General features: G+C 64.9%; 1 protein-coding gene across 5 annotated transcripts in view; it reads right to left on the bottom strand.

Moving 5' to 3' along the window:
- Positions 1-7,921: 7,921 nt before the first annotated feature.
- Positions 7,922-25,840, bottom strand: part of PPP2R3B (protein phosphatase 2 regulatory subunit B''beta) — a gene marked incomplete at its 5' end in the record, with an annotated part of 41,225 nt that continues 23,306 nt past the window's right edge. For 2 of the 5 annotated variants that reach the window (XM_081042762.1, XM_081042764.1), the window contains 12 exons: positions 7,922-8,693; positions 10,604-10,710; positions 10,795-10,913; positions 11,730-11,905; positions 12,117-12,206; positions 12,671-12,719; positions 13,919-14,075; positions 14,518-14,604; positions 16,246-16,416; positions 16,515-16,589; positions 17,618-17,720; positions 17,938-18,041. In XM_081042762.1, the coding sequence (XP_080898888.1) occupies positions 8,543-8,693; positions 10,604-10,710; positions 10,795-10,913; positions 11,730-11,905; positions 12,117-12,206; positions 12,671-12,719; positions 13,919-14,075; positions 14,518-14,604; positions 16,246-16,416; positions 16,515-16,589; positions 17,618-17,720; positions 17,938-18,041 (1,389 nt within the window). In that variant the 3' untranslated portion in view covers positions 7,922-8,542. Of the gene's footprint in view, positions 8,694-10,603; positions 10,711-10,794; positions 10,914-11,729; positions 11,906-12,116; positions 12,207-12,670; positions 12,720-13,918; positions 14,076-14,517; positions 14,620-16,245; positions 16,417-16,514; positions 16,590-17,617; positions 17,721-17,937; positions 18,042-25,840 lie in introns of all 5 variants that reach the window. The other 3 variants (XM_081042763.1, XM_081042766.1, XM_081042765.1) reach the window with 2 other exon arrangements.

The raw sequence follows: 25,840 nt of genomic DNA, 5'->3' as shown, positions 1-25,840 counted from the left end.
GGGTCCGTCCCTGCCCCGGGTACCCCAGACCTGCCTCGGGGCTCTCAGTCCCCCCAGGTGTCCCCGGCCCTGCCTCGGGGTCCCGTCCCTGCCCCGGGTACCCCAGACCTGCCTCGGGCTCTCAGTCCCCCCAGGTGTCCCCGGCCCTGCCTCGGGGTCCCGTCCCTGCCCCGGGGATCAGACCTACCTCGGGCTCTCAGTCCCCCCAGGTGTCCCCGGCTCTGCCGCGGGGTCCGTCCCTGCCCCGGGAATCAGACCTACCTCGGGCTCTCAGTCCCCCCAGGTGTCCCCGGCTCTGCCGCGGGGTCCGTCCCTGCCCCGGGGATCAGACCTACCTCGGGCTCTCAGTCCCCCCAGGTGTCCCCGGCCCTGCCGCGGGGTCCCGTCCCTGCCCCGGGGATCAGACCTGCCTCGGGCTCTCAGTCCCCCCAGGTGTCCCCGGCCCTGCCTCGGGGTCCCGTCCCTGCCCCGGGTACCCCAGACCTGCCTCGGGCTCTCAGTCCCCCCAGGTGTCCCCGGCCCTGCCTCGGGGTCCCGTCCCTGCCCCGGGTACCCCAGACCTACCTCGGGCTCTCAGTCCCCCCAGGTGTCCCCGGCTCTGCCTCGGGGTCCCGTCCCTGCCCCGGGTACCCCAGACCTGCCTCGGGCTCTCAGTCCCCCCAGGTGTCCCCGGCCCTGCCTCGGGGTCCCGTCCCTGCCCCGGGTACCCCAGACCTGCCTCGGGCTCTCAGTCCCCCCAGGTGTCCCCGGCCCTGCCTCGGGGTCCCGTCCCTGCCCCGGGTACCCCAGACCTGCCTCGGGCTCTCAGTCCCCCCAGGTGTCCCCGGCTCTGCCGCGGGGTCCGTCCCTGCCCCGGGGATCAGACCTACCTCGGGCTCTCAGTCCCCCCAGGTGTCCCCAGCTCTGCCTCGGGGTCCCGTCCCTGCCCCGGGTACCCCAGACCTGCCTCGGGCTCTCAGTCCCCCCAGGTGTCCCCAGTCCTGCCTCGGGCTCTCAGTCCCCCCAGGTGTCCCCGGCCCTGCCTCGGGGTCCCGTCCCGTGCCCCGGGTACCCCAGACCTGCCTCGGGCTCTCAGTCCCCCCAGGTGTCCCCAGCTCTGCCGCGGGGTCCCGTCCCGTGCCCCGGGTACCCCAGACCTACCTCGGGCTCTCAGTCCCCCCAGGTGTCCCCGGCCCTGCCGTGGGGTCCCGTCCCTGCTCTGGGTACCCCAGACCTGCCTCGGGCTTCAGTCCCCCCAGGTGTCCCCAGCTCTGCCTCGGGGTCCCGTCCCGTGCCCCGGGTACCCCAGACCTGCCTCGGGCTCTCAGTCCCCCCAGGTGTCCCCGGCCCTGCCTCGGGGTCCTGTCCCGTTCCTAGGGCCCAGACCTGCCTCGGGCTCTCAGTCCCCCCAGGTGTCCCCGGCTCTGCCTCGCGGTCCCGTCCCTGCCCAGGGCCCAGACCTGCCTCGGGGCTCTCAGTCCCCCCAGGTGTCCCCAGCCCTGCCTCGGGGTCCCGTCCCATGCCCCGGGTACCCCAGACCTGCCTAGGGCTCTCAGTCCCCCCAGGTGTCCCCAGCCCTGCCTGGGTTCCCGTCCCGTTCCTAGGGGCCCTGACCTGCCTCGGGGCTCTCAGTACCCCCAGGTGTCCCCGGCCCTGCCTCGGGGTCCCATCCCGTGCCCCGGGTACCCCAGACCTGCCTAGGGCTCTCAGTCCCCCCAGGTGTCCCCAGCCCTGCCTGGGTTCCCGTCCCGTTCCTAGGGGCCCTGACCTGCCTCGGGGCTCTCAGTACCCCCAGGTGTCCCCGGCCCTGCCTCGGGGTCCCATCCCATGCCCCGGGTACCCCAGACCTGCCTAGGGCTCTCAGTCCCCCCAGGTGTCCCCGGCCCTGCCTCGGGGTCCCATCCCGTTCCTAGGGGCCCTGACCTGCCTCGGGGCTCTCAGTACCCCCAGGTGTCCCCGGCCCTGCCTCGGGGTCCCATCCCGTGCCCCGGGTACCCCAGACCTGCCTCGGGCTCTCAGTCCCCCCAGGTGTCCCTGGCTCTGCCTCCGGGTCCCATCTCGTGCCCAGGGCCCCAGCACTTGTCCTGGCGCCCGATGCCATGTGCAGGGCCCTGCCCGTGCTAGCAGGTTGTGAGTCTGCGCGGGCTGGCCGCCCGGGACTTGGGCTGCAGGGTCAGCGGGTCCCTATGTCCTGGGAAATGAGAGCAGAGCCCTGTGGCCTGGGCAGGTCCGCCTTCCTCCCCGCCCGCCCCTGGGGACACGGTGTCCAGAGCGACGTCTCTGCGGTGACTAGCGCCCCCTCCCGCTGGCTCGGCGCTGGGGCCGCAGGCCTGCCCCGGGGAGGGGTTTCAGGCGGACAGAGGGACCGCGGACCGACTGGGTGTCATCTCCGGGAAGCGGGAACCGTAGGGCACACGGGCTCGGGGCCTGAGGGGTGCGTGGAGCCCGCCTCACCGACATGCGGGGCCCACTCAGGAGGGCGCGGGGTGGCCCCAAAACCCCGAGGCCAGGAGACATGGTCGGCCAGGCTCTTTCCTCCTGGCTTCCTGCGCCTGCTCCCTCCCCTTTTGTGTGATGCCACCCGCCTGGCCCACGTGGGGTCCTCTACTGCCTGGCGACGGCCACTGTGGTGGGAACTGGCTGCCGGCAGCCGCGCTGAGCTCGGAGGTGACTCGCTGTGCATGCGCAGGGGGTCGTCAGGGCGCCGGTGTGGGGCGCAGAGGCCGACGGACGGGGGAGGCACTTGAGGGACGACCCTGCTAACGGCCCACAGCTCGTCCTTTAGGCTTTCAGGAGGGACGGGAGCACCAGTGACTGGGGGACGCGTGGGCGTGAGATGCAGGGTGACGGAGTGGGGCTCTCCTGACCCGGGGATGCTCACCGGGGCGTGTCCTGTCCCCAGGGCAGGTCACTGGCTGGCTCACCTGCGTATGAGCAGGAAGGCAGCTGTGAAATTGGGTCTTTCCTTCTGTACATTCAAGGTGAGTGCATTGCAGCTTTTCAGCCGCCGTCCCCTCCAGGGCTGGGTGGCCTCAGTGTTGGGGACAGCGTCCGGGGGATTTGTAGACATCAGGCTGGGTCAGCCATCTGCCAGGCGGCCTGTCCCTTCTGGTCACCCTGCACGGCACAGGCGACAGGGCTGCGTGCATCGAGGGGGCTGAGTGTGGGTTCAGTCGGGTGCTGCCATTTCCTTGTGGGTGTGGGAACTGGGAGGGGTTGGTACCGGCTGGGACGACGGAGGCTCGCTTCCCCCGGAGGGCAGGGGCATGGGCAGGTCCTCCCTGGTCGGCCAGTGGGCACCACACACCTTGTAGCCGGCTTCCTCTCGGCCCACGGACACATCCCTGCTTCAGCCTGGGGTGAGGGGTCACCACGAGGAAAACCCGCGTTTCACAGACTGACCCCCAACACCGCCGCCACCATCTGTACCCACTGTCTGTAAGGTCCCAGGGTGGGCGTAGGTATGTAATGTGGGTGCCCAGGGGCATCTTTAAATGGGTGGGGTCCCCCAGAAGGGCCCTGGACATTAACAGTGGGAATGTCTGCACTTGGTCCAGGGCTTCCTGTCACACTCATTGCCATGAAGGCGAGTTCCCAGAGTGTCTCCAACTGATCCCTCCCCACGTTCCAGGCCCCAGAGCTGATGTGGCAGGACCCTTCCTCTCTCTGGCGACAGACAGGCTCCTTATCTGCCCAGCTTGGATGGACAGATGAATTGTCTCATGCAGGTGTTGACAGGGGACAACAGGGTGGACAGACGGTGGGCGGCCTCGTATGCCCAGGTGTGGAGAGAGGCTCGGTCAGGCCCAGGTGACCTGGTAGGGATGGACAGAGGCAAGGACGGAGGACGGCCTGTGCCTGTGACCCAGGGCCTGGCCCTGTGAGGTTTGCTCCGCGTCCCCACACAGACACGTCCATTTGTGTCTGGTCATTTAAGCTGCACACAGTGGGGAGGAACAGGAACAAGAAGAGGGTGACCAGCTGCTTCCTCCCAGCCAGCCCCACCCACCGTTTCCTCCTCTTGGGTCTGTCCTTTGCCTTTTGCCTTCAGTTCAGTTTCCAGAAATGCTGCAGTCGGGGCACATGAGCTTCCCCGCCTGGTGGAAGGGCTGGAATTAATCATTAATAGCACGGCTTGCCCCAGGCAATGACCACTGGTCACGGGTCGTCGGGGACCCTCTGCAGCCTGACGCCCGTGCCTTCCTCCGTCCGTCCGGGAGGCCGTGTGCTGTTCCTTCCAGAGGCAGACGTGGTCCCGTGAGGGCCGTCACTGACGACCACAAACCTGGGGCTTAAACCCACAGACACCCATCCTCCCCCGGCCTGGAGACCAGGAGTCTGCCCTCAAAGTGTCCCAAGGCCACGCGCCCTCCGGGGGCCCCAGGGGACGGTCCCTCCTGCCCCGTCCAGCTCCTGGGGGCTCCAGGCCACACATGCTCCCCCGTCAGGCTGCCAGGGAGGTGGACGGGCCCAGTGGCTGGGCGACCACACTTGAGGTGCCACCCCGGCTGCTGTCCAAGGTGGTACCAGAGGGGCGAGGGGCTGCAGGGTGGAGTGGGGTGCGGTCCCCGGAGGCTGAGGGAGTCCCCAGAAAGGCTTGGAGTATCCGTGTCCGGTGTCTGCTGTCAGGGAGAAGCTGCCTGGGGGGTGACGGGGAGGCTGAGGTGTTCGATGTCCTTCTCCACACTGCTGGCGGTGGGGACGTGGTGTGTGGGACGGGTGGGGGGGGCGCGGGGATCCAGGACAGGCAGCCTGGGTGGCTACACTGGGCCCTTCTGTCCACACCTTGGCCACCTCCATCGATGGCCTTGTCCCGTGGCAGCACGTCCGACCCCTACCCGATCCCTCTGCACTCCAGCTACGGTGACCTCCGCGACCCCCCCACCGTGTCCTTCCCAACTTGTCCCTGTCCTGCCCACCTCAGACCTTGTCCCTGTCCCCGGCCTCCCCTTGTCTGAGTCACCCCACGCCTTGGCCACCTAAGGCCCTGCCCCCAATGTCTGAGCCCACCACCTGTCTGATACCCCACTTCTGCTGCTCGTGCCCCTCAGACTTCTCCCCTCACACCCTTCCCCCCACATTTCCCCCTCCCCCTCACACCCTCCCCCCTCCCGCTCCCCCTCCCTCTTCCCCTCACACCCCATCCCAGCCTCAGCCTCCATCTGTCCACCACTGGACTGTCCCCTCCAGGGCTCCTGCTCCTGCCTGGTCTCCCTCAGTCTCCCAGCTGCGATGGAGGCGGAGGTGAGGCTGGGGGAGTCCTGCTCCCGGCTAGCCGGTGGCCAAGGGTGGAGGCCTGTCTGTCCATGTCTCTCCCTGCAGGGACATGTTTGATATCAAGTTCCTGACCCCAAGGCCTCCGAGAGCTGTCCGGAGGACATGTACGCAGTACACCCCCCAGGGGTGCGTTCTGGGCTGGGTCTGGGTGGCCGCTGAGCAGGGCGTGCACGGGGCTGGAGAGGGCGTGGAGCAGGCCGTGCTGTGCTGACGGGCTCACGTGGGGCTGACTTCCTGCTGCTGGCCCCAGGCCCTGGGGTGGGGAGGTGGGACACCCCGTCTCATGGCGTGTCCCAGGCGACTCGAGGCCTGTGCCCAGGGAGGGACTGGGGATGGGAGCAGGGGCCTTTGCGGTCAGCACGAGGGCCCTGGTCAGAGGGACCTGGGCTGCCCTGGGGCCCGATTACGTGGGGCTCCCCGTGTGGACAGAACACCTAGGGGCTGGCCGTGTAGACGCTCACTGGTGTTTGCCCTGTGGGTGGATCCCCCAGGGGCTGGCCCGACTGGGGGACCCAGGCCCCCTGACCGTCTGGTGCTCCGACATGGTGTGGGGACCTCGGGAGCCTGAGGCTGGGGCTGTGGCCCCGTGCTCAGCACACGGTTTCAGGGTGCCCTGGGGTCAGCAGCATGTGTCCTGGTTCCGACCTGGCTGACCCCAGGCGGGCCTGGGTGAGAGGTGTGGGCCTGGGGCGGCCCTTGCAGATGTGCAGATACCCGGGGGGTCCCCACCACCTGGGCTCTGCGCCAGGAGGGGCGTCGGCCTGTGGGAGGCTCCGCGTGTGGTGGTCTCAGGGCTGCTCCGCTCGTGCTGCGTCCTGTGTCCTCATGGGGCGCGGGGTGGGGCAGGGCCTGTGCAGAACCCCAGTCTGGCTGCTCAGGACTCACTGCCCACCTCACAGACCCCGAATCACAGAAAACTACCCTGGGGAGGGTGGGACCTGGGCCATCCGTGTGTCCATGTCCATCCGTCTGTCCCTGTCCCTGTCCATCCGTCTGTCCTGTGTCCATCCATCCCGGTGTCCGTCTGTGTCCATCTGTCCGTGGGTCCATGTGTCCTGAGAGCCTGCGCTCCCTGTCCCCAAGGGTGTGTGACGGAAGGTGACCACACCAGCTGGGACTCAGGTTGGGACCCCCTCTCCATCGCCACGCTGTGTCCGCAGCCGGCCATTCCCAGGGTGGGGGAGTCAGCGGCCTCTGTGCAGATGACCTGGGGATCCAGGCTGCCGGGTGAACGATAATGACCCCGGCCTGCTCTCTGCACCACACCGCGGGTCCCCTATACAGGGGACAAGGCCACGAGATTGTCAACGGGGACTCCCGGCATGCTGGGTTCCACCCACCCAGGTGTCTACCGCCCTCGGCTTCCTGGCTGGGCTCTGGCGACCACTGTGCTCAGCGCAGCTGGGAAGGAAGTCTCCAGACTCAGCTGTGCTCCCCTCTGGGGAGCTTGGTGCCAGCACCCTCGTTCTGTGTGCTCCCCAGTGTGGGTGTGTGCACTCCAACTCCGTGTGCTCCAGCTCCGTGTTTTCTGGTTCTGTGTTTACTGGCTCCGTGTTTACCAGCTCCATGTTTTCTGGTTCTGTTTACCGGCTCCGTGTGGTCCGGCTCTGTGTTTTCTGGTTCTGTGTTTACCGGCTCCGTGTTTTCTGGTTCTGTTTACCGGCTCCATGTTTACCGGCTCCGTGTGGTCTGGCTCCATGTTTTCTGGTTCTGTTTACCGGCTCCGTGTTTTCTGGTTCTGTTTACCGGCTCCGTGTTTTCTGGTTCTGTTTACCGGCTCCGTGTTTACCGGCTCCGTGTGGTCTGGCTCCATGTTTTCTGGTTCTGTGTTTACCGGCTCCGTGTGGTCCGGCTCTGTGTTTTCTGGTTCTGTTTACCGGCTCCGTGTTTACCGGCTCCGTGTGGTCCGGCTCCGTGGCCCCACGTGCTCAGGCTATTTGGTCCGTGGACTCCTGGCAGCCTGGCCCTGCCGCGTGAACACTGTCATGCCTGCTGCCACAGGGCCAGCTCCAGGGCAAGGACCCACAGCTCCTGCAGGGGGACACCTGTTATCTGTCCTCCCTCTGGATAAGGGCTGCTCCTGCCTTGTCCTTCTTACGTGGGTGCCAAACCATAGCCCCCCGGGACCAGAGGGCGCTGGCCTGTATAGCCAGCCTCGTGGGGCCCTGGGGAGCAATGTGGGGGGTGTCCATTTCATGTTTGTAGGCGAGGACCCCAGCCCCCGTTTTGCAGATGACAGCTGACCCGGGAGACAAGTCTGCATGTCCCTGTGGGCCCTTGACCTGGAGTCCTGGGGTCCAGTGACAGCCCTGTCCCCACACGAGGCTGAGTTCTGCAGGGTCCCTCCCACCCACCCGGGCACTGAGGTCACCATCTGAGGAGCAGTATTTGTATCACGGTGTCTCCGCACTCCTCCCCGCAACTGCGTGGGACGAATTGTCTGGGGCTGGGGCGTCAGGACCACTGGCTACAGGGCCAGCTGCACCGCCGATGAGGGGCCCACTGCTGGGAACTCCTGGGCCTCAGGTCCCGTGACCTGCACCCAGTGGGCTCCCTGTCCGGACCCCAGTGACACTGCCATCTGGTGCCAGCGTCCCCTCTATGAACTGGGCCACGTCTGTGTCACGGGCTGTAGGGTGCTAGCTGAGTGACCAGAGCCTGCGGCTGAAAATCCTTAAATTATTTATTTGAAAATACAAACGTGATCTCGTAAAACATTTTAAAACTGCCCTACACAGCACATAAAAGCTAACTTTACATACTTTGTACATTCAGGTGGCGACGTTCGGGAGTTGGGGTCGCGCCCTCCCCCCGCATGGGGCAGTGGCAGTGGCAGCGGCAGGCCTGGGCCCGGGACGGGTGCAGGCAGACACGCCAGCTGCGGAAGCTTCTGACTCGCGGCCGGACGAGAACACAGCCGCCGCCGACCCGAAGCCCATGCAGGTCCCTCAGCTGAGGCGGATCCTCTCGGAGCAGAAACCAGTTCCCCTCCGATGTGGACGGCGCCCAGGACGCAGACCGTCTCCAAACGCCTCGCTGGACGGCCGGACAGCAGGGCCGCAGGTGCCCTTGCCCGCCTGGCCCAGCTTCCAGGCTCTGCAGGACGGGTGGGGACACGCGCCCACGACCATCTCTGACCAGCTTCCGTGCTGAATAAATACAGGTTATCATTCCATACAAACGCACTTCATTTTCCGTAAAAGAGCTCAACCATCACACAGTTGCTTGTTTTTCAGAAGCCGCTGCACCCAGCTGGCTGCCACCGACAGTCCCTGGAGGGCGCGGGTCACGAAGGCTGCAGGTCGCCACCCCCACTCTCATAGTCGTACAGGTCCACAGGGCCCAGCGCAGACGGCGCCTCGAAGAAGGGCCTCTGGGCCAGCGGGGACCGCAGCGCGTTCAGCTTCTGGTCCACGGGGCTCAGCTCGGCCTCGTACCTGCAGGGAGGGGGCGGTGGGGACACAGGAGGGAATGTAGGGAGGGCACACTGGTGGCCCAGGGGGGGACACACTAGGGCACGTGGGGGGAACACACGTGGGGGGCCTGCAGGGGACCCTGAGGGGTCGGGACACAGCAGCGCAGGGCAGGGGAGCCCTCGGCAGCCAGACCAGCAGATGACATTTCCCCTGCGACCTGACAGCTGGGCGATAAGCCCCCCATGGGGGGGACGCCCTCGTCCTCCACACAGAACGGGGGGAGGGGGACACTCCCCGCATGCCCGAGGCTGGCGTCCCAACCCCAGCGACACTGTCACAAGGTAAAGGGCACCGTCCACAAACGGAAGGTGTGAGTGGGAGACACGGGTGGTGTAAGAAAGACACGGCACGGCCAAGTGGGGGTATCTGGGGAGCGCGAGGTGGGCAGCCATCAAACGCCACTGAGTCACCGCAGCGACAGCCCGCAAAGAGAAACTGTTTGGCCCAAAGCGCCTGCAAACGTCCCCAAGTCTCCGCAAGCTGGGGGAGCAGGTTCCTGGAGCTGATAAAGACGTTCTCAGAAATCTCTGCGCCTGCCACGCGTCACGGGGGATGGTGCGTCCGGCGCCTGGGACGGCAGCAGGCAGGGTGCTTGCCCCTGAGCACGGCACCCGCCGCGTGCTGGCGCCCCACGCGCAACTGCAGGAAGGACTGAGCATGTGCAGAATGCTAGGACGCGGCCACGCTGCCCCGGTCACAGACAGCTGAGTGCAAGGACAGAACCCAGGGGCCCTGGGACAAAGCGAGCGGGACCAACAGGTGGCCAGGGAAGCGACTGGCAGGACAATGACTGTGTTTCCGCCCCCCAGTGATGACACGGGGACACGTCACGGGGAAACTCAAAGGACCCACGTTCTGAAGTCCACATCCCACAGGGCCACGTCCTGGGGGGAGAATGAGGGGGACTGAGTGCAGGCGACCGTGGGGAGCAGGAAAGCCACCACGCTAGGGCGCCACGTGTCCCCACCCTGACCATTGTTGGCAGTGTGTCACCCCACGATCAGCAGCGTGTCCTGCAGAAACAGCGTGTTCTCAGGAATGAGAACAGGACACATGGAGTGGCTCTCACAGGGGGACGGCTGGGTCACCACACGGCTCCAGGGAGGAGACGGTGCTCAGTGCAAGGACAGTGACAGGCGCTGGGACAGACCATCGCCAAATCGGCCCCCACTGATGAGCGGCGTGGGCATGGTGTCCCGTGTCACCATGCAAAGACTGCACAGCCCGACAGACGTCCCCACAGGACGTTTCCCGGCCACGGCGGACCCACGGCCGCTCAGGGACAGGCAGGTGGCAGGTTACAGGCGTGGCCTGGCCGGGCCCACGCGGCGCCCCAGGAAGCCCCTCGGCCATGGCAGGCCGAGACCCCACGCAGGTGAGCGCGCCCTGGAAGCCCAGGTGTTGTCACAGGACAGCAGCTCAGCCAGGAAAGTCAGCGGCCTGCGCAGGAGCAGTTCATTCACACGGAGACACGGCATGTCAGGACAGTGACAGACAGGCCACCGCGTCCTGCGTCTGACAGGGACTGTGCCGAGGACGTGGGCCCTTCAGACTCAGTACTGGGAAACGGCCCAAAATGGAGCGAGAGGATGGGTGGCACTTCACGCAGACAGACGTGAGGGGCTGACTGGGCGCCCTCACAGGACGCGAGGCCCCGAATGCCAGCAGGGCTGCACAGGGCGCGGAGAAAGGGACTGTCACCCTGGTGCCGGGGACGCAGCGTGGGCAACACCACGTGGCCCATGTGTCCCCTCCGTGTGGGCACACACACAGGTGCGGACGCCACTCGCGGAAAGCAGCATGCACATGGCCTGCCTGTGGGAAATGTGCCCCAATCGGCAGCCAAGTCCCCACGCGCCCCGGCCACTCACCCGTCGTCCCAGGGCTCGCCCGCGGCCTCCTCGGCCACCAGGATGTCGTACTCCTCCGCCGCGTACTTCTCCCAGGCCGACAGCTCGGGGCCCTCGCTCTCCGTCTCCTGGGGCACACGCGTGTCACGGGTGCTGCACGCTCGCCGGCCCCCCCGCCCCACACCCTGCCCCACGCCGCCCGCCGCCCTCACCCGCAGCAGCGACGCCTGCTCCTTCTGCTCGTGCTCCAGGTACTTCTCGATGTTGAAGAAGGTGTCGTAGAAGACGTCGGCCAGCTTGCACCGCTTCAGGTCGTGCAGCGTGACCTTCCCTGAGGGGCGGGCGGTGCAAACGTGACCCCCGGGACGCCTACTGCCGGTGGGCCCTGCACTCGTGGGGGGGGGCAGCTGGGATAGTGGGGTCGGCAGCGGAGCGGGTCCTGTGGTCGCAGTGCCCGCGAGGGACACAGCCCAGGGAGGGTCCGGCTCGGGCCGTAGGGGCTGCCCCCCCACAGCACGGGGACACAGAGGAGGGGACGGACCCTTGGCAGGGACAGCAGGCCCCGGGCCCAGACCAGGGCTCTAAGCTCACAAACACCACTGACAGAGGCTCCCAGCTCAGAGACCCTGTCCCTGTGTCCGACCTCTGGGTCCCCGGGTCCCTCTGTGGGCCACTGTGGCCCCCTGGAGGGAGGCTTGTCAGGTGAGGGCCGTCAGGGCACCCCCGGCTGGCCCGGGGTCCCGGCCTGGGAGGGGCACCGCACAGGGCTGGGACTCAAACCAGCTGGGGACCAGGGGACAGCCCAGTGGCACGTGACACGGCACCACTCACACCAGGGGACCTGGGCCACGTGTGCTGAGATGGGGAGTCGAGGAGCAGAGACGGGGGCGTGGACGTGGGTGGGGGACACCCACCTTCCCGACCCTGGGGATGTATATGTGCTCACCGTGCAGGACGGGACCCCGTCACAGGGGGGCAGAGGGGCCGGGAAGGACCAGGACACCCCCCCAGCTGTGTCACAACTGAGTGCTGCCCCCCAAGAGTGGCTGGTGTCCCAGGTGCAGGGCTGTGCGCTTGCTGTGCCCCACCCCCACCCCCACCCCCAACAAGCAGGCCCCCCCCCCACGGGGTCCCCTCACGACCGTACCCTCACTCTGGGGCTTCACCAGGTCCAGCATCTGGCACAGGCAGTCCTCGAAGGGCAGCGCCTCGATGGCCATGCTGTCCAGCCGGCGGCACTGCTCCTCGTAGAAGTACTCCAGCTCGAACATGGACAGCGCGCCGTCCCCATCCAGGTCCATGCAGCGGAACCAGTACTCGATGCTGTGCGCACAGGACGGGGCTGCTCAGCACGCAGGCCGCACGGCAGCACGCAGCCCAGGGCAGACCCCACCACCCGCCTGCCCAGCAAGGGACCCGCCTGGGAAGGACCCTGCCTGGGACAGACGTGCCCAGGACGGACCCCGGGGCAGCCTCGCTAGGGGACACTGAGCGGGTGGCTTCCCACTGCCCAGTACAGCTGCCACACAGCTACCTGGTCGGGGTTTTCTTGTCTTCCTCGGAGATGAGGAACCAGACGAAGTCGGCGTAACTGATCTTCCCCTCCTTCTGGACCTTCCTGCCTCTGGGCCCAGGGCCGGAAACGAGAGAGACCGTCAGGGACGCAGTGTGAGGCCCGAGGCCCTGCTGGCCCCCTGAATCTGGCCCAGGGCCACACTCGGTCCCTGCCGGGGACGCCCCCAGAGCCGGCCGGTGACTGCGGAGGTGGCTCTGGGACCAGGTGAGGCAGGCACAGTGGCTGTGGCTGCCGTGGGCTCGGTCACAGTTGCCTGTGGCCCTCAGCGCCCCAAGCCCAAGGCTCACTCGGATGCCCAGGGCCTGTGTCCCCCTCACAAGTGATCTCATGTGACAGAGCTGTGTCCCCTTATTTATGACCTCGTGGGAGAACAGCATGTGTGCTCCCCTCACTGTGACCTCACTTGGCGACGACACTCTCAGAACACACCAAGGTATGAATGACACAGGACTGGCCTCACGCACAGCACCCCCATCAAAGTCACCAGGAGGCCAAAGCCTGAGGGCACGTACCGCGTCACGGCTCCTGAGAAGATCCTGTCGATCATCTTGGTGGAGATGGCTGCGACACAACAAGAGGCCGTGAGCCACGGGGCCACCGCAGGGCGTGTCTGAGCCCCAGGCCTGGGTGGCACGCTCAGGGCCCCGATCTCCCGCACATGCCCTCCCCTGGGCACTGAGCCCAAAGGAGCCCCCAGACTGGGCAGCTGAGCCAGGGGCCCCGAGACAGCGGCCGAGAGAGCACGCATGGTCCCCCCTAGGGCCCCCTTCCAACACCCCCTTGGGGGGGACGGGGGTGCAAGTTCCTCAGCTACAACCTGACTGCAAGGGTGAAAGGGAAAAGCCTGTGTCACTTTGCTGGGGCCACTGTGACCAAGGACCCCGGCCTGGGCCTGTCCTTAAACACGTTTCTCTCTCCCGTCCTGGAGGCTGGACTCTGAGGTCCAGGTGTCCCAGGGCTGGTCCCCCCTGCAGCCTCTCTCCTGGGCGTGTGGACGGCCGCCTGCTCCCCGTGTCCTCACAAGGTTGTCCCTCTGTGTGTGTGTGTGTGTGTGTCCTCATCTCCTCTCTTTATAAGGACACAGTCCTATTGGATCAGGGCCCACCCTAGTGACCTCATTTTTCCTAAACCTGTAGAGACCATTTCCAAACCCAGTCATATTCTGAGGTCCTGGGTGTTAGGACGTCGACATGAATTTTGAGGGACACAGTTTAGTCCGCAGTGAGCTCTGTGCACACAGGAAGGGGCGGCTATGACCCCCCTATCCACCTGGTCCCTTCCAGGATATGAGGACGGTCACTGCTCCTGCTCGTTCAGGGACCCATCAGGCCTGGAAGCGGTACACAGGGAAGGGCTCATCGTGGCCCCAGGGCCCTGCCAGGTTAGGGCTCCTGTACAGACAGACCTGGTGTGACTGCGGTGGGCAGCGTGGTCCCCAACACCAGGGACAAACCAGAGTGAGAGGTGCACAGGTGAGGGCCAACACGGCCGTTGGGCAGCGGTGACAATGGGCGGCACACCTGCTTAGCCAGGACCTCCCGCTACCAGACATGTGTGACCGTGTGTCCTGTGTCCCCATGTGTCCTGCTGCAGGGACCTGTGCCCCATGTCCTGTCTCCTGCGTGTCCCACAAGCACCGGCCACTCCTGGAAGCCGCAGTGCAGGACTCAGGGAGGGGGTGACGCGTCAGGCCTCAGGGTGATGAGGGATGGTAACACGTGCCCTAGCCTGTGTCCCCAGCACCCAGGGCCTGTCCTCACCGTGGTCGTTGTGCCGGGCCAGGTCCTGTGGGTCAATGAGGAGGTCGTGGTCCGTGTCCAGCTCCCAGAACTTGCAGTAGATGACGTAGAAGTGCTCGTAGGAGAAGAACTCCGTCAGCTGGTTGATGTCGGGCTCCTCCTCCAGCAGCGCCACGTTCTGACACACAGATGCGCGAGAGCTGCTGCCGTGACGGGGCAGACGGGCCTCCTGGGGAACCCGGGGGTCCCACACGCGAGAGCAGAAGGCACAGAGCTGGGAGCACGACCCCGGGTCATGAGCACTCGCGGCGACGGGGACAGCACACCCGGCGGGGTCACTCGCAGCAGGGGCAGGTCGGCTCCCCACGCCATGCCCGTGACAGCCTTGCTGCACAGCTCCATGTGGGAGGCCCCGCTGCCCGGCTCCCTCGGCCGTGCCTCGCGGATGGTGGGAGGGTGGGCGGACACAGACAGGAGGACGGATGGCGTGGACAGACGGGTGGACAAAGGACAGATGGCCAGGTGGGTGGACACAGACGGGTGGGAGGACGGAAGCACGGACAGACAGATGGACGGGTGCGCGGGTGCCAGGGGCCCTGCGCCCTCTGCCAGCCACCCACCTGCAGGAAGGTGCTCCTGCGGAGCTCGGCACAGGTGATCCTCCCCGACCAGGACCGGTTCACTGTGTAGAATATCCTCTGGATGACCTGCAGGAGAGAGGGCTAGCAGCCGAGCGCGACGCTGGGGGCCGCAGAACCCGCACGTCGCCAGCAGAGGGCGCCGGCCCCACACGTGGGGGACAGCTGGGCCAGGGCTGAGGTCCCGCCTCGGAGCGGCTGTGGGGACGAAGCAGGAAGCAGGAGGCGCTGCAGGTCAGCTGCACTCGGGCCTTAGCGTGACAGGGACACCCCTGAGCCGCTGTCGGGCCGTGGGCAGCAGGCCTGAGGCCTGGAGTCCTCCTAACAGTGGGACTGGTTAAAACACACAGACACGCTGTGAGCCCTTCCACAAACATGTAAGTCACCACTGGAGGCAAAGCACGGATTTCAGGGTACACTGAGACCTCCCCATTAAATAGGCCCCGTGCATACAGGGGCTCAGCACTGGTCTCAGATGAGGTCCCCTCACCTGTCCTCACCCAGGACGTCCCCTCACCTGTCCTCACCCGGGACGTCCCCTCACCTGTCCTCACCCGGGACGCCCCCTCACCTGTCCTCACCCAGAATGTCCCCTCTGATGTCCTCACCCAGGACGTGCCCTCTGATGTCCTCACCCGGGACGTCCCCTCACCTGTCCTCACCCGGGACGTGCCCTCTGATGTCCTCACCCGGGACGTCCCCTCACCTGTCCTCACCCGGGACGCCCCCTCACCTGTCCTCACCCAAGATGTCCCCTCTGATGTCCTCACCCGGGACGTGCCCTCTGATGTCCTCACCCGGGACGTCCCCTCACCTGTCCTCACCCGGGACGTCCCCTCACCTGTCCTCACCCGGGACGTGCCCTCTGATGTCCTCACCCGGGACGACCTCTCACCTGTCCTCACCCAGGACGACCTCTCACCTGTCCTCACCCGGGACGTGCCCTCACCTGTCCTCACCCAGAACGACCTCTCACCTGTCCTCACCCGGGACGTCCCCTCACCTGTCCTCACCCGGGACGTCCCCTCAGATGTCCTCACCCGGGACGTCCCCTCACCTGTCCTAACCCGGGACGTCCCCTCACCTGTCCTCACCCGGGACGTCCCCTCAGATGTCCTCACCCAGGACATCCCCTCTGATGTCCTCACCCAGGACGACCTCTCACCTGTCCTCACCCAGGACGTCCCCTCACCTGTCCTCACCCAGGACATCCCCTCAGATGTCCTCACCCGGGATGTCCCCTCACCTGTCCTCACCCAGGACGTCCCCTCACCTGTCCTCACCCGGGACGTCCCCTCAGATGTCCTCACCCGGGATGTCCCCTCACCTGTCCCTGTGCAGGGACGACCCAATGTGCCTATGGAGCACCCACACATCGATAAAAAGGCTTGGTTAGGCTCTGCCCTGGATATTCTCATATACTGACGACCCCTAGTGACGGTTTCAGTGGAGCACTCCCAGTCTGTGGACGCACGGCACATAGGGCCACTCATGCCCAGTGCAGGGCTGGGGTGGACATGACACCCACTGGAGAGGACAGACCCCGTGTCCCCAGGCTTTGCTCGGGCTGGTGCAGGGGTCCCAGGGGGCAGGACTAGGCTGTTCGCGGTGTCCCTGGGGTATGCCAGCGCCTGGCACCCGGCACTCCAAGGAGCAAGTGAGCACTCCCTGAAGCCAAGGAGTCCCTCCAGCCAAGGAGCCCAGGCTGACCTTTCCTGCCCGGGAGTGACAGTGGGGCAGCCCCACGTCCACCTGACTGCTCCTCTGACTGCTGCACACATGGCCAGGACCGCCGGGCTCTGGAGAGCTCCTGCCCACGTCTGAGACGGCCGCCCCTCGTTTCCACTCACATGAGCCCCACAGAGCAGGAACCACCGACATCTTATTGCCGGGCAAGGAAACGGGGTTCACATTGAGTCGGGACCGGCCTGGTGCCAAGGCACCTAGGAAGCTTCGCGGGCAGCGGCCGCCATACTCACAGTGGTGATGTAGCGGGAATGGAACTCAGACGCCTCCTTCAGGAAAGCCAGGCCGGGGTGGGTGTTCACCACGTCCTGCACACGGGGACAAGACACAGGTGTGGGCGGCCCCGGCATCAGCGCTCACGCATCGGAACCACGCAGCTTCTGCACTGACACGTGCGGCACACAGCTGCTCCGTAAAACCACGCCGGACGTGTGACTGCGTGAAAGCAGCTCGTCCGTGAGCTAGGACAGCGCACAACACTTTACGTGGAGCTGTCCCCCTCACCTCTTAGCAAATTCCCACCGACACATGAACGCACAAGGACTGCCGTGACACATGTAATTGTGAAATACCACATTTGACGAACAAGTACAATCCCAGCAGCCCTTCGTCCCTTCTCCTCGCACTGCTTGGGAAGTTCCAGCTATTCGTGATAATTAAGTGACCAGCCAGTAATGCTCAACAGGGACCGTCTGTAATCATCTCCACCCGTGTGTAAAATAACCCACTGAACTGCTTCCAAAGGAATCAGACCGGCCTGGACAGGACCAGCTCCACGACCTGTTTCAGGGACAAGGACGCGCCCTGTGGGGCTTTGCCCTCCCTCAGTCTCAGGGACTCCACTTCCTACAGGTTCAAAGGACAGGACACATGTGCGCTGTCCTGTCAGTAGGACCTGAACAGCAAGGGGGCAGCACCCGAGGGAGGGAGCCAGACTGCCAGCCCGCACGTGGTGTAAGTGAGGCAGGGGTGCAGTGGGTGCAGTGCAGACCAGGCCTGCCTGCAGGACAGGGGAGCTGTGTGCAGTGTAGACGTGGGGTGAGATGAATGCGGTGTAGACGTGGGGTGAGATGAATGCGGTGTAGACGTGGGGTGAGATGAGTGCGGTGTAGACGTGGGGTGAGATGAGTGCGGGGTAGACGTGGGGTGAGCTGCGTGCGGTGTAGACGTGGGGTGAGATGCGTGCGGGGTAGACGTGGGGTGAGATGAGTGCGGGGTAGACGTGGGGTGAGATGAGTGCGGGGTAGATGAGGGGAGTGAAGAGTGTGCAGTATAAACGAGGACGAACCTACAGGAAGGGGTGAGGTACGCACCTTACCTACAGAACAGGCCTTACCTGCAGGAAGGGGATGAAATCCTCCTGAACCAGGTAGTTGCAGCCGGGGTTCATAAGTAGATGGACGAACCTGGCTGCGTCGTCGTGACAGTTCTGAAGGACCCTGGAGAAGAGGGGGTGTCGAGGGTCTGCACACAGGTGTCTACACAGCCCGCCGCAGCCCAGGACGGGGCGTGAGCAAGAGCAGGGCCCAGAATGGACAGCACGGTGTGCCCCAGTCCTGGACGTCACTTTCCTTCTCTTGCGGCCCTAGATGGACCAGCCGTGATGGAGGGGAGCAGTGCCCTGTCCCCTCCCCGACCCCCTGGCCCAGAACTCACTTTCTCCACATGGCCACGAACTTGTGCACCGACACTGAGCCCGTGCGCTCTCCCCCAGCCCCGCAGAACAGAGGTGCCTTCCAGTACAGCGGGCAGCCGCAGGCCTGCAGGGGAAGAGGCGGTGAGCAAGGCCCCGCCCACCGCACGCTTCCCCGAGGTGCGGCCCCGCCCACTGCGCGCTCCCCCAGGAGGACGCGGCCCCGCCCACTGCGCGCTCCCCCAGGAGGACGCGGCCCCGCCCACCGCACGCTTCCCCAAGATGTGGCCCCGCCCACTGTGTGCCCCAGGAGGACGCGGCCCCGCCCACCGCACGCTTCCCCAGGATGTGGCCCCGCCCACTGTGCGCCCCAGGAGGACGCGGCCCCACCCACCGCACGCTTCCCCACGATGCGGCCCCGCCCACCGCACGCTCCCCCAGGAGGACAGCCCCGCCCACCAGGCGCTCCCGCAGGGACGGGATCACGAGGCCCCGCCCACCGCACGCTCCCCCAGGACAGCCACGCCCACCGCACGCTCCCCCAGGAGGACAGCCCCGCCCACCAGGCGCTCCCGCAGGGACGGGATCACGAGGCCCCGCCCACCGCACGCTTCCCCACGATGAGGCCCCGCCCACCGCACGCTCCCCCAGGAGGACAGCCCCACCCACCGCACGCTCCCCCAGGAGGACAGCCCCGCCCACCAGGCGCTCCCGCAGGGACCACGAGGCCCCGCCCACCGCACGCTTCCCCGCGATGCGGCCCCGCCCACCGCACGCTCCCCCAGGAGGACAGCCCCGCCCACCAGGCGCTCCCCCAGGAGGACAGCCCCGCCCACCAGGCGCCCCTGCAGGCACCACGAGGCCCCGCCCACCGCACGCTCCCCCAGGAGGACAGCCCCGCCCACCAGGCGCCCCTGCAGGCACCACGAGGCCCCGCCCACCGCACCTCCCCCAGGAGGACAGCCCCGCCCACCGCACGCTCCCCCAGGAGGACAGCCCCGCCCACCAGGCGCTCCCGCAGGCACCACGAGGCCCCAGTCCCCTGCTGCCAAGAGCAAAGAGCACGGACCGGACCCTCGCCACCAGCAGAGGTGAGGTGAGCGCCCGCCTTCATTCCCGCGTACTGGGAAAAAGGACACGGGCGGGGGCTGCAAATAGGGCTCACGGCTGCTGGGACAGACCATCTCCCTGAGCAGGACCCAGCCGGCCACTAGCAGGGCCCCGGCTGTGGAAACGAAGCAGCTTCTGACGACCCACGGGTGGGTGGATGACCGTGAAGGTGACCAAAGTGACGTCACATACCGCATGTCGCGGAATGCAGCCTTGACCAGGGCGTACGGTGAAGGCCGAAGCCTCTATCTCAGAAAAGCAACAGGAGATGGAAAGAGTAAAAAGCAGACATGAAAGAAAAAGAAAGTAAAAATCAAACAGAAAACCAACGAAAACAAAAACCGATTCTTTGAAAAGGCTGTAAACCGTGCGTGAGCCCTTCCGTGGCAAACCTTCAAGAGCAGAAAGGAAACAAGTCCGCAGCGTCCCCGGCGACCAGAGGCCCCAGGACGCACCGCAGACGGGACGGTGCGCGGGGACTGGGTGTCCCTTTGTGCCCATGAATGTGCGACAGGCGTGACAGGGACGGCCTGCTGGGTTCCCGCGTCTAAGCTTCAGTCAGGTAAGTGAGTCTGTCATTGTAAGCTCTCCCCCAAGGACAGTTTCCGCCAGCCCCCTCCCAGTAGTGGGGGGCAGCCAGCGCCGCAGGGGTCCCCTGAGAACCAGCACAGGGCGCCGCGGGCGGGTCCTGTCCATTAACGGAGTGATTCATGCAGGTGCACATGTATGTACGAGTGCGCGTGTGCTTTCCCGGCCCATGTTTCCAGGCAGCACGTGCTAGACTCTGACACGCTCAAGGACACAAGGAAAACCGCGGCTACTCGTCACTCATGGACACGGGCACAAGAGTCGACCCCGAATCCGCGTCAGCAAGCTGAATTCGGTAAGAAAGAAACGACAATGACAACAGGAGAGCGGGACACCAAGACGAGCGGAAGGGACACAGCTGTGCACACAAGACGACGCGCACGTTACCCACGCGGGATGGGAGCCGCCCCCCACCCCACGGGAGCTGCCGCAGGAGAGGCCCGCGGGGGATCCCGGCCAGAGCGAGGGACACGCACGCACGGGCCCCAGGGCGGGAGCAGAGGCGGCGCGCCAGTCCCACAGGCACAGGTGTCGTCAGTCGGCCACCAGCCCAGGCCGGTCCCCAGGATGCCCTCGCGTGTCCGCACGCTGCCACCAACACTAGAAAGCGACACCGCTACCCGCGCCGCCTGGGGGACGCGTGAGAAAGTCGGCTTCACAGAAGCCTCACCCCCAACGCCTGACACGCGTCTGCGGAGCAAACGGCCCACGTCCCATGTCACAAGGTGAGACCCACAGGCAGGGCCTGCCCGGGCTCCGGGGACACAGCCGGGCCTGCAGGCATCACTGGCTGGGAAACCACGGCCCTGCAGTGACACATCCTGCGCGGCGCACCCGGCACAGGCGGGCACCTGACGGCTCAGCGCCCAGACGCCAGCCTCCAGGAGGAAAGGTAAGTGGAGGCCGAGCCTGTAGGCCGTGGGGCGGCGAGGCTTCCTCACGCAGCACAGAGCACCGTCAAGCCCAGGCAGAGAGGGCGGCATGATGGCCCCCGGACACCGGCATCGGGGTCGTCCTCCAGAGGATCGCCACACACCAGGCGGACTGCGAGAAACAGCGTCAGCGCCGGCGGGGGCTCAGGGGGTTGGACCGCCGGGCTCCCAACACCGACGGCTGCAGCTCGATGCCCACGGGGCCAGTGAGCTGCGCCCTCCACAGCTAAGGTTGTGAAGAGCAGCTCTCCCTGGACGGGGCTGGCTCTGCAGGTCCCCGCCACCTGTGTGCCGCCAGGAGCGGCCAGTGGCCAGCGTGCGTGGCCGGCAGCCGGCGACAGCTGCTGTGAGCGGCCGACCGATGACTGCCGACCCACTGTCTCAGCCGGGGGAGCGCAAGGCTCGTAATACCTGCATGGGCCAGGGAGCTGTGTCCTACACAACGACACTGAGAAACAACGGCTTGAACAGGAGTGGGGGGCGGGCGGAAGAAGGGAGAGAAAACACATAAAAGGAAAACAGCTGCAAAGCCTTTTCTGACAAAGGACCCGCGCAGTTTTTAAAATCTGCAAATCGACAGAAAAAGGCGGACACAGAGAGCAGCAGTTGTGCACAGGCCCCCACAGGAAAGACAGCACGCGGTCCCCGGGCTGTGAAACGGGCTCCATGTCAACACTGTTAGGGGCAAAATCAGGATGTATCAGGACACGGCCGCAGACACACCCACGGGGCTCAGACTCAGAGGACACCCAGGCGCTGGCAAGGGAACATACGGGGAGGGTGGCACTGCAGGAGGCAGGGAAGCACATCCTGGGGGATGGGCCCGGAGGGGCACACCATGGGGGACGGGGGTGGGACACGGTGGGGAAGGGGCAGCCGCCGCCCAGGACACCGGCCTGGCAGCATGTGTGTACTGAGTGCCCACGCACAGACCCCACAGCCACAAGCTGTCCCCTGAGGCACAAGCGTACACAGCTGGGGCTCACGCCCCCACAGGGCCGAGGATGGTCCAGGGGCTTCCTGTGTCCAGCCCCCCATGGGACCTCCTATGGCCGCAGCGGTGACCAGGGGAACATTCACACAGTTCGGGGTGTCACTGTGAAGGTGGCACAACAGAGAATTGGGGTCAGAGCTCTAGCCATGGGCGTAGCACGACCAGTGCTCAGGACAGCTGTCCCTTCCAAAGCAGGCATGCGTGGCTGTTGTAGGTAACAGGGAGAGGGGAAGGGATGTTCGTGCTGCTTCTGTGGGAGGGGATTGTCCGTGAGGCCGGCAGACACTGCTGGCACCTGGAGGGGATGAGCAGGCAGCGTGCACAGGGGGACGAGCAGCACAGCCAGCATGTCACATGGCTGCGTGGGGACCTGCCGGACTGAGGACGGGGGTAACGGCACTGGCACCTTGTGGCTCTGCGCACTTCCCTGCAGGGTGACAGCTGCAGTCACCAGGCCCCACGAGGACCAGGGACCTGGCGCCCCAAACCTACGCAGGCACACAGGCCAGCAGGAAGGGTCCCCGCAGACTCAGTCACGTCGCAGGAATCTGCAACAATGTTCCCAACTGAGTGGGAGAAACGTTACCTCAAAGCTGCAAAGGGTACAAAGAAACACGACAACATTATGAAATTGTCACCCCACAGGACAAAAGGTGACAAGACTGTCCTCTATAAACGTCACCTAACATACACACAGGACGACTCCCGATGCAGGCCACCTGCCGATGTCCACTCCCCGTCAGGACACGCAGTGCTGCCCTCAGCAGCCCTCCAGGCCTGACAGCCACCCGCCCAGGCCCACACCCATGGCTGTCTTCTGGGTCCCTGCAGCGTGGCCTGTCCCAGCACGTCACGTCCACGGGCTGATGCATGCCACCTGTGGTCCCCAGGCCTGGCTCCTCTCAGCACCATACACCTGAGAGTCGGGTACGCGTCCTGTGTGTGGCACAGTGACGCCTGCACCTACTCTCTGCCTGCGACCTGATATGGGCCTCCTGAAGCCTGTGCATTCCCAGACTCAGGGTTGCTAGGGGCACCTCTTGTCCCAGCTGCTGTTCTCTGACCCGGCTCCTGACACGGGGCTCCTCAGGTCCCTGGGCTTTCATGGGCGACAGGAGAGTCTGTGCTCCCAGTGACATGACTCTGGGTGGGGCAGTTGCCAGGAGGCCAAGCACTGCAGGCTGAGCTGATGGCCGTTGTATCCTCGGGACGAAGCCGCCAGCAATACCCCTGAGGTGAGAGGTTCAGAGCTTCCGGGTTTGCACACGCCCACGGCCAGGATTGTGACGCACCCCGGCGCCCCGGGGACAGAGCTCCTGCACGGGGGCCCTGCCACCTCGCCCTGGGTAGGCTCCTCACCACACTGTCCCTCTGTCCTCTGTGTGTCCCTCGGGAAATCCCATCTGTCCTTTGCATGTCCCATAGTAAACTGGTAAGTGCAGATGCTTCTGTGAGTTCTGTGACCTGTCCTAGCCCATCAGGGACCCTGGCAGGGGTCGTGGGAACCCCCTGGACTTACAGCTGGTCGGTCAGCAGCACAGGTGACACCCTGGGGTCTGAGGCCGGCACCTGAAATGGGGCAGCTTCGTGGGGCTGAGCCTCTAACGTGGGGGATCTGACGCTCTCTGCAGGTAGAAGGTTTGAGAACTGAGCAGCGGTGCAGGACCCAGATGGTGTGTCACACGAGGATCCAGTGTGCAGACAAAGGAAACAGTTTTCCTTCTGCCCATCAACACTGTTTCTTTTCACCGCCCACCAGTGGGGCTCAGACAGACAGCTTTGCTGCAAGCGGCCTCGGCAGAGGTAAGGAGGCCGTGACGGACACTCAGCCCCACACAACACACCCGCCAGGGCAGGGAGCAGATGCAAGGCCCAAAAGAGGAAAAGCAGCTTCCTTCTGTCGGTGAGCTCAGCACCCCTCGCTCGGTAATGGACAAAACAAGGACGAGACCTACAGAAACTTCCAACCCAACTGCGGAGCTCCCTGGGGAGCAACGCCCATGCCCACGTGCTCAGGGCGCTCACCGGGACAGACCAGCCTCCGGCCACAGAGCCCGTCTCTGTACATTAAGAAAGCCCGACGTGAGCGTATCTGCCGGCACCCCCACAAGTCACACATCAGTAACAAGATGATGTCTGGAGGAGCTGCACGTTTTGAAAACGGAAACAACCACATGCTAAGTACCTTCTTGGACACATCAGAGTCTAGGCGGGAAATGGAAACCCTGACCCATGGACGTGTGGGCGCTGGTAAGGCCGTGCCCAGGACGAAGCGTGCAGCCTTTAAAGCTACATGAGCTCAGGGGAAAGGCTGGACGGCAAAGGGCCTCATCAACAAACTGGGAAGAGAGGACGTTAAACTCGTGTAAGCGGAAGGGAGGGAAGAAGACACAGAACGCCTACGTCAGAAGTGCAGAGAGCACAGCACAGACCCTGAAGAGCGAAATCCGACCAACATTACGTCAGTGAATCCCGGGCTTAGAAGAACCGGGCAAACCCTCTGAGAGACGCAACGTATCCCGGCTCAGTCAGCAGCACGGAAACAGCGTGTCTGTTAGAAGACACTGAAACTGCAGTTAAAAACCTTCCCGGAGAGAAAACCCCAAGCTTGATGGCTGACTGGTGAGTTCCGAACATTTCGGTAAAACAGCACGGATTCTAAACGAATGTGCAGGAAAGAATAAGGAACACCTCCCCTTGACTGTGTGGGGCCAGGTGACCGTGATACCAAACCAGCAAAGAAACGACAGCAACACTACAAACCATCGTGTCTCGTGGACCTGAACCCCTGACGAGACATGAGCACGAGTCTGAAGGCAGACACGGGACGAAGCGGGACTCCCACAGAATCCACGTGATCACACAGCAGACGAGACAACCGCGCGGCCATCTCCGTTTCTGCACACCAGCACGCGACGATTTGTAATGCACAGGCGTGATTTTCAAAGCAAAAGAGCACTCGGCAAACTGGGAATAGAAGGGCTCTTACAAGGGCATCTATGCAAACCCCACAGCTGCCACGTGGCCTGGCGCTCCCGAGACGGGGCAGGGGTGAGGGTGTGCGAGCTGTGTCCACCCCAGCACCGCAGCAGCCAGTGCGGAGAGGCAGGCCCGAGGCGGCCAGTGCAGCGTTTCCACGGTCTGCACCGAAGACAGCGGGGGCGCCTACCAGACTCCATCCTCTGAAAAAAGGGAGCGAACGGCCAGTCGGTGAGGTCACAAGCCACACAGTCAACGTGAAAAACTCAACGGTCAGAAACTGAAGTGCTACTGACAACGTCAGCAAAAATATGCAACAGTTGGTTACGCCCCAGGAGGCGTACACGTGCGCAGATGAAGACGCTGACTGTTTCCTTAGGAAACTGCCCGTTCAAACAGCAGTGAGGGATGGCTCCCACTCATGGAATTTGGGTGTTGGCTCCCCACATTCTCATGCGGAAGCCTAACCCCCACGTGATGCTGTCAGAACGTGGACCTTGGGGAGGCAAGCAGTTCGGGAGGCTGGAGCCCCCACGATGCAGCAGCCGCACAGAGCCCGTCACCAGGCCTCCTGCCACGTGAGGCCACGGGGAGATGGGCCGTCTGCAGGCAGGGGGAGCCCCTCCCCCGACTGCAGCACCTGATGTAGGTGTGCGGCCTTCAGGCTGTGAGTAGCAGGACTCTGGGGTTCACAGGCCCCCGTGTGAACAGCGTTGTGACAGCCTGGAGCTCAGGAGTGAGAGAGCAGGGTGCCGAGGGCGTGGGGCAGCTGGACCCCGTGGCGGGGACACAGGGCTGCAGTGCGTGAGCTCACCTGGCGGCTCCTCACCCCCTCCAACCGCAGTCAGCACGCGACCCGGCGGTTACACGCACTACCCTGACACGCACCCTCACACTCACACACACAGACACACTCACAGACACACACACTCACACTGACAGTCACACACTGACACACACACACACACGGAAAAGAACTGAGAAGGGGCTCAAACAAATCCTTGTACTCAAGTGTTCATGGCAGCACTAGTCACAGCTGCCAAAAGGTGGGAACAGCCCCAACAGCCATCTATGGACGAGCAGAAAAGCAGAGCGGGGTCCGTCTGTCCACACAGGGGAACATCACACAGCCAGGAAAAGGAGGGAGGTGCTGACACTCGCCACCATGTGGAGGGACCCTGAGGACACTGCTCAGGGAGTGACAGACGCCAGACACACAAGGCCACCCAGCGTGTGACTCCATTTATGTGAAACGTGCAGAACAGGCTCCTCCACAGACAGGCAGTGGGTTAGGGGGAGGGGGTGTGAAGGGAGGGGGAGTGA

The sequence above is a fragment of the Rhinolophus hipposideros genome (genome assembly GCF_964194185.1).
Source record: "Rhinolophus hipposideros genome assembly, chromosome: X".
NCBI lineage: Eukaryota > Metazoa > Chordata > Mammalia > Chiroptera > Rhinolophidae > Rhinolophus > Rhinolophus hipposideros.
This window is presented reverse-complemented; position numbering and strand designations above follow the sequence as displayed.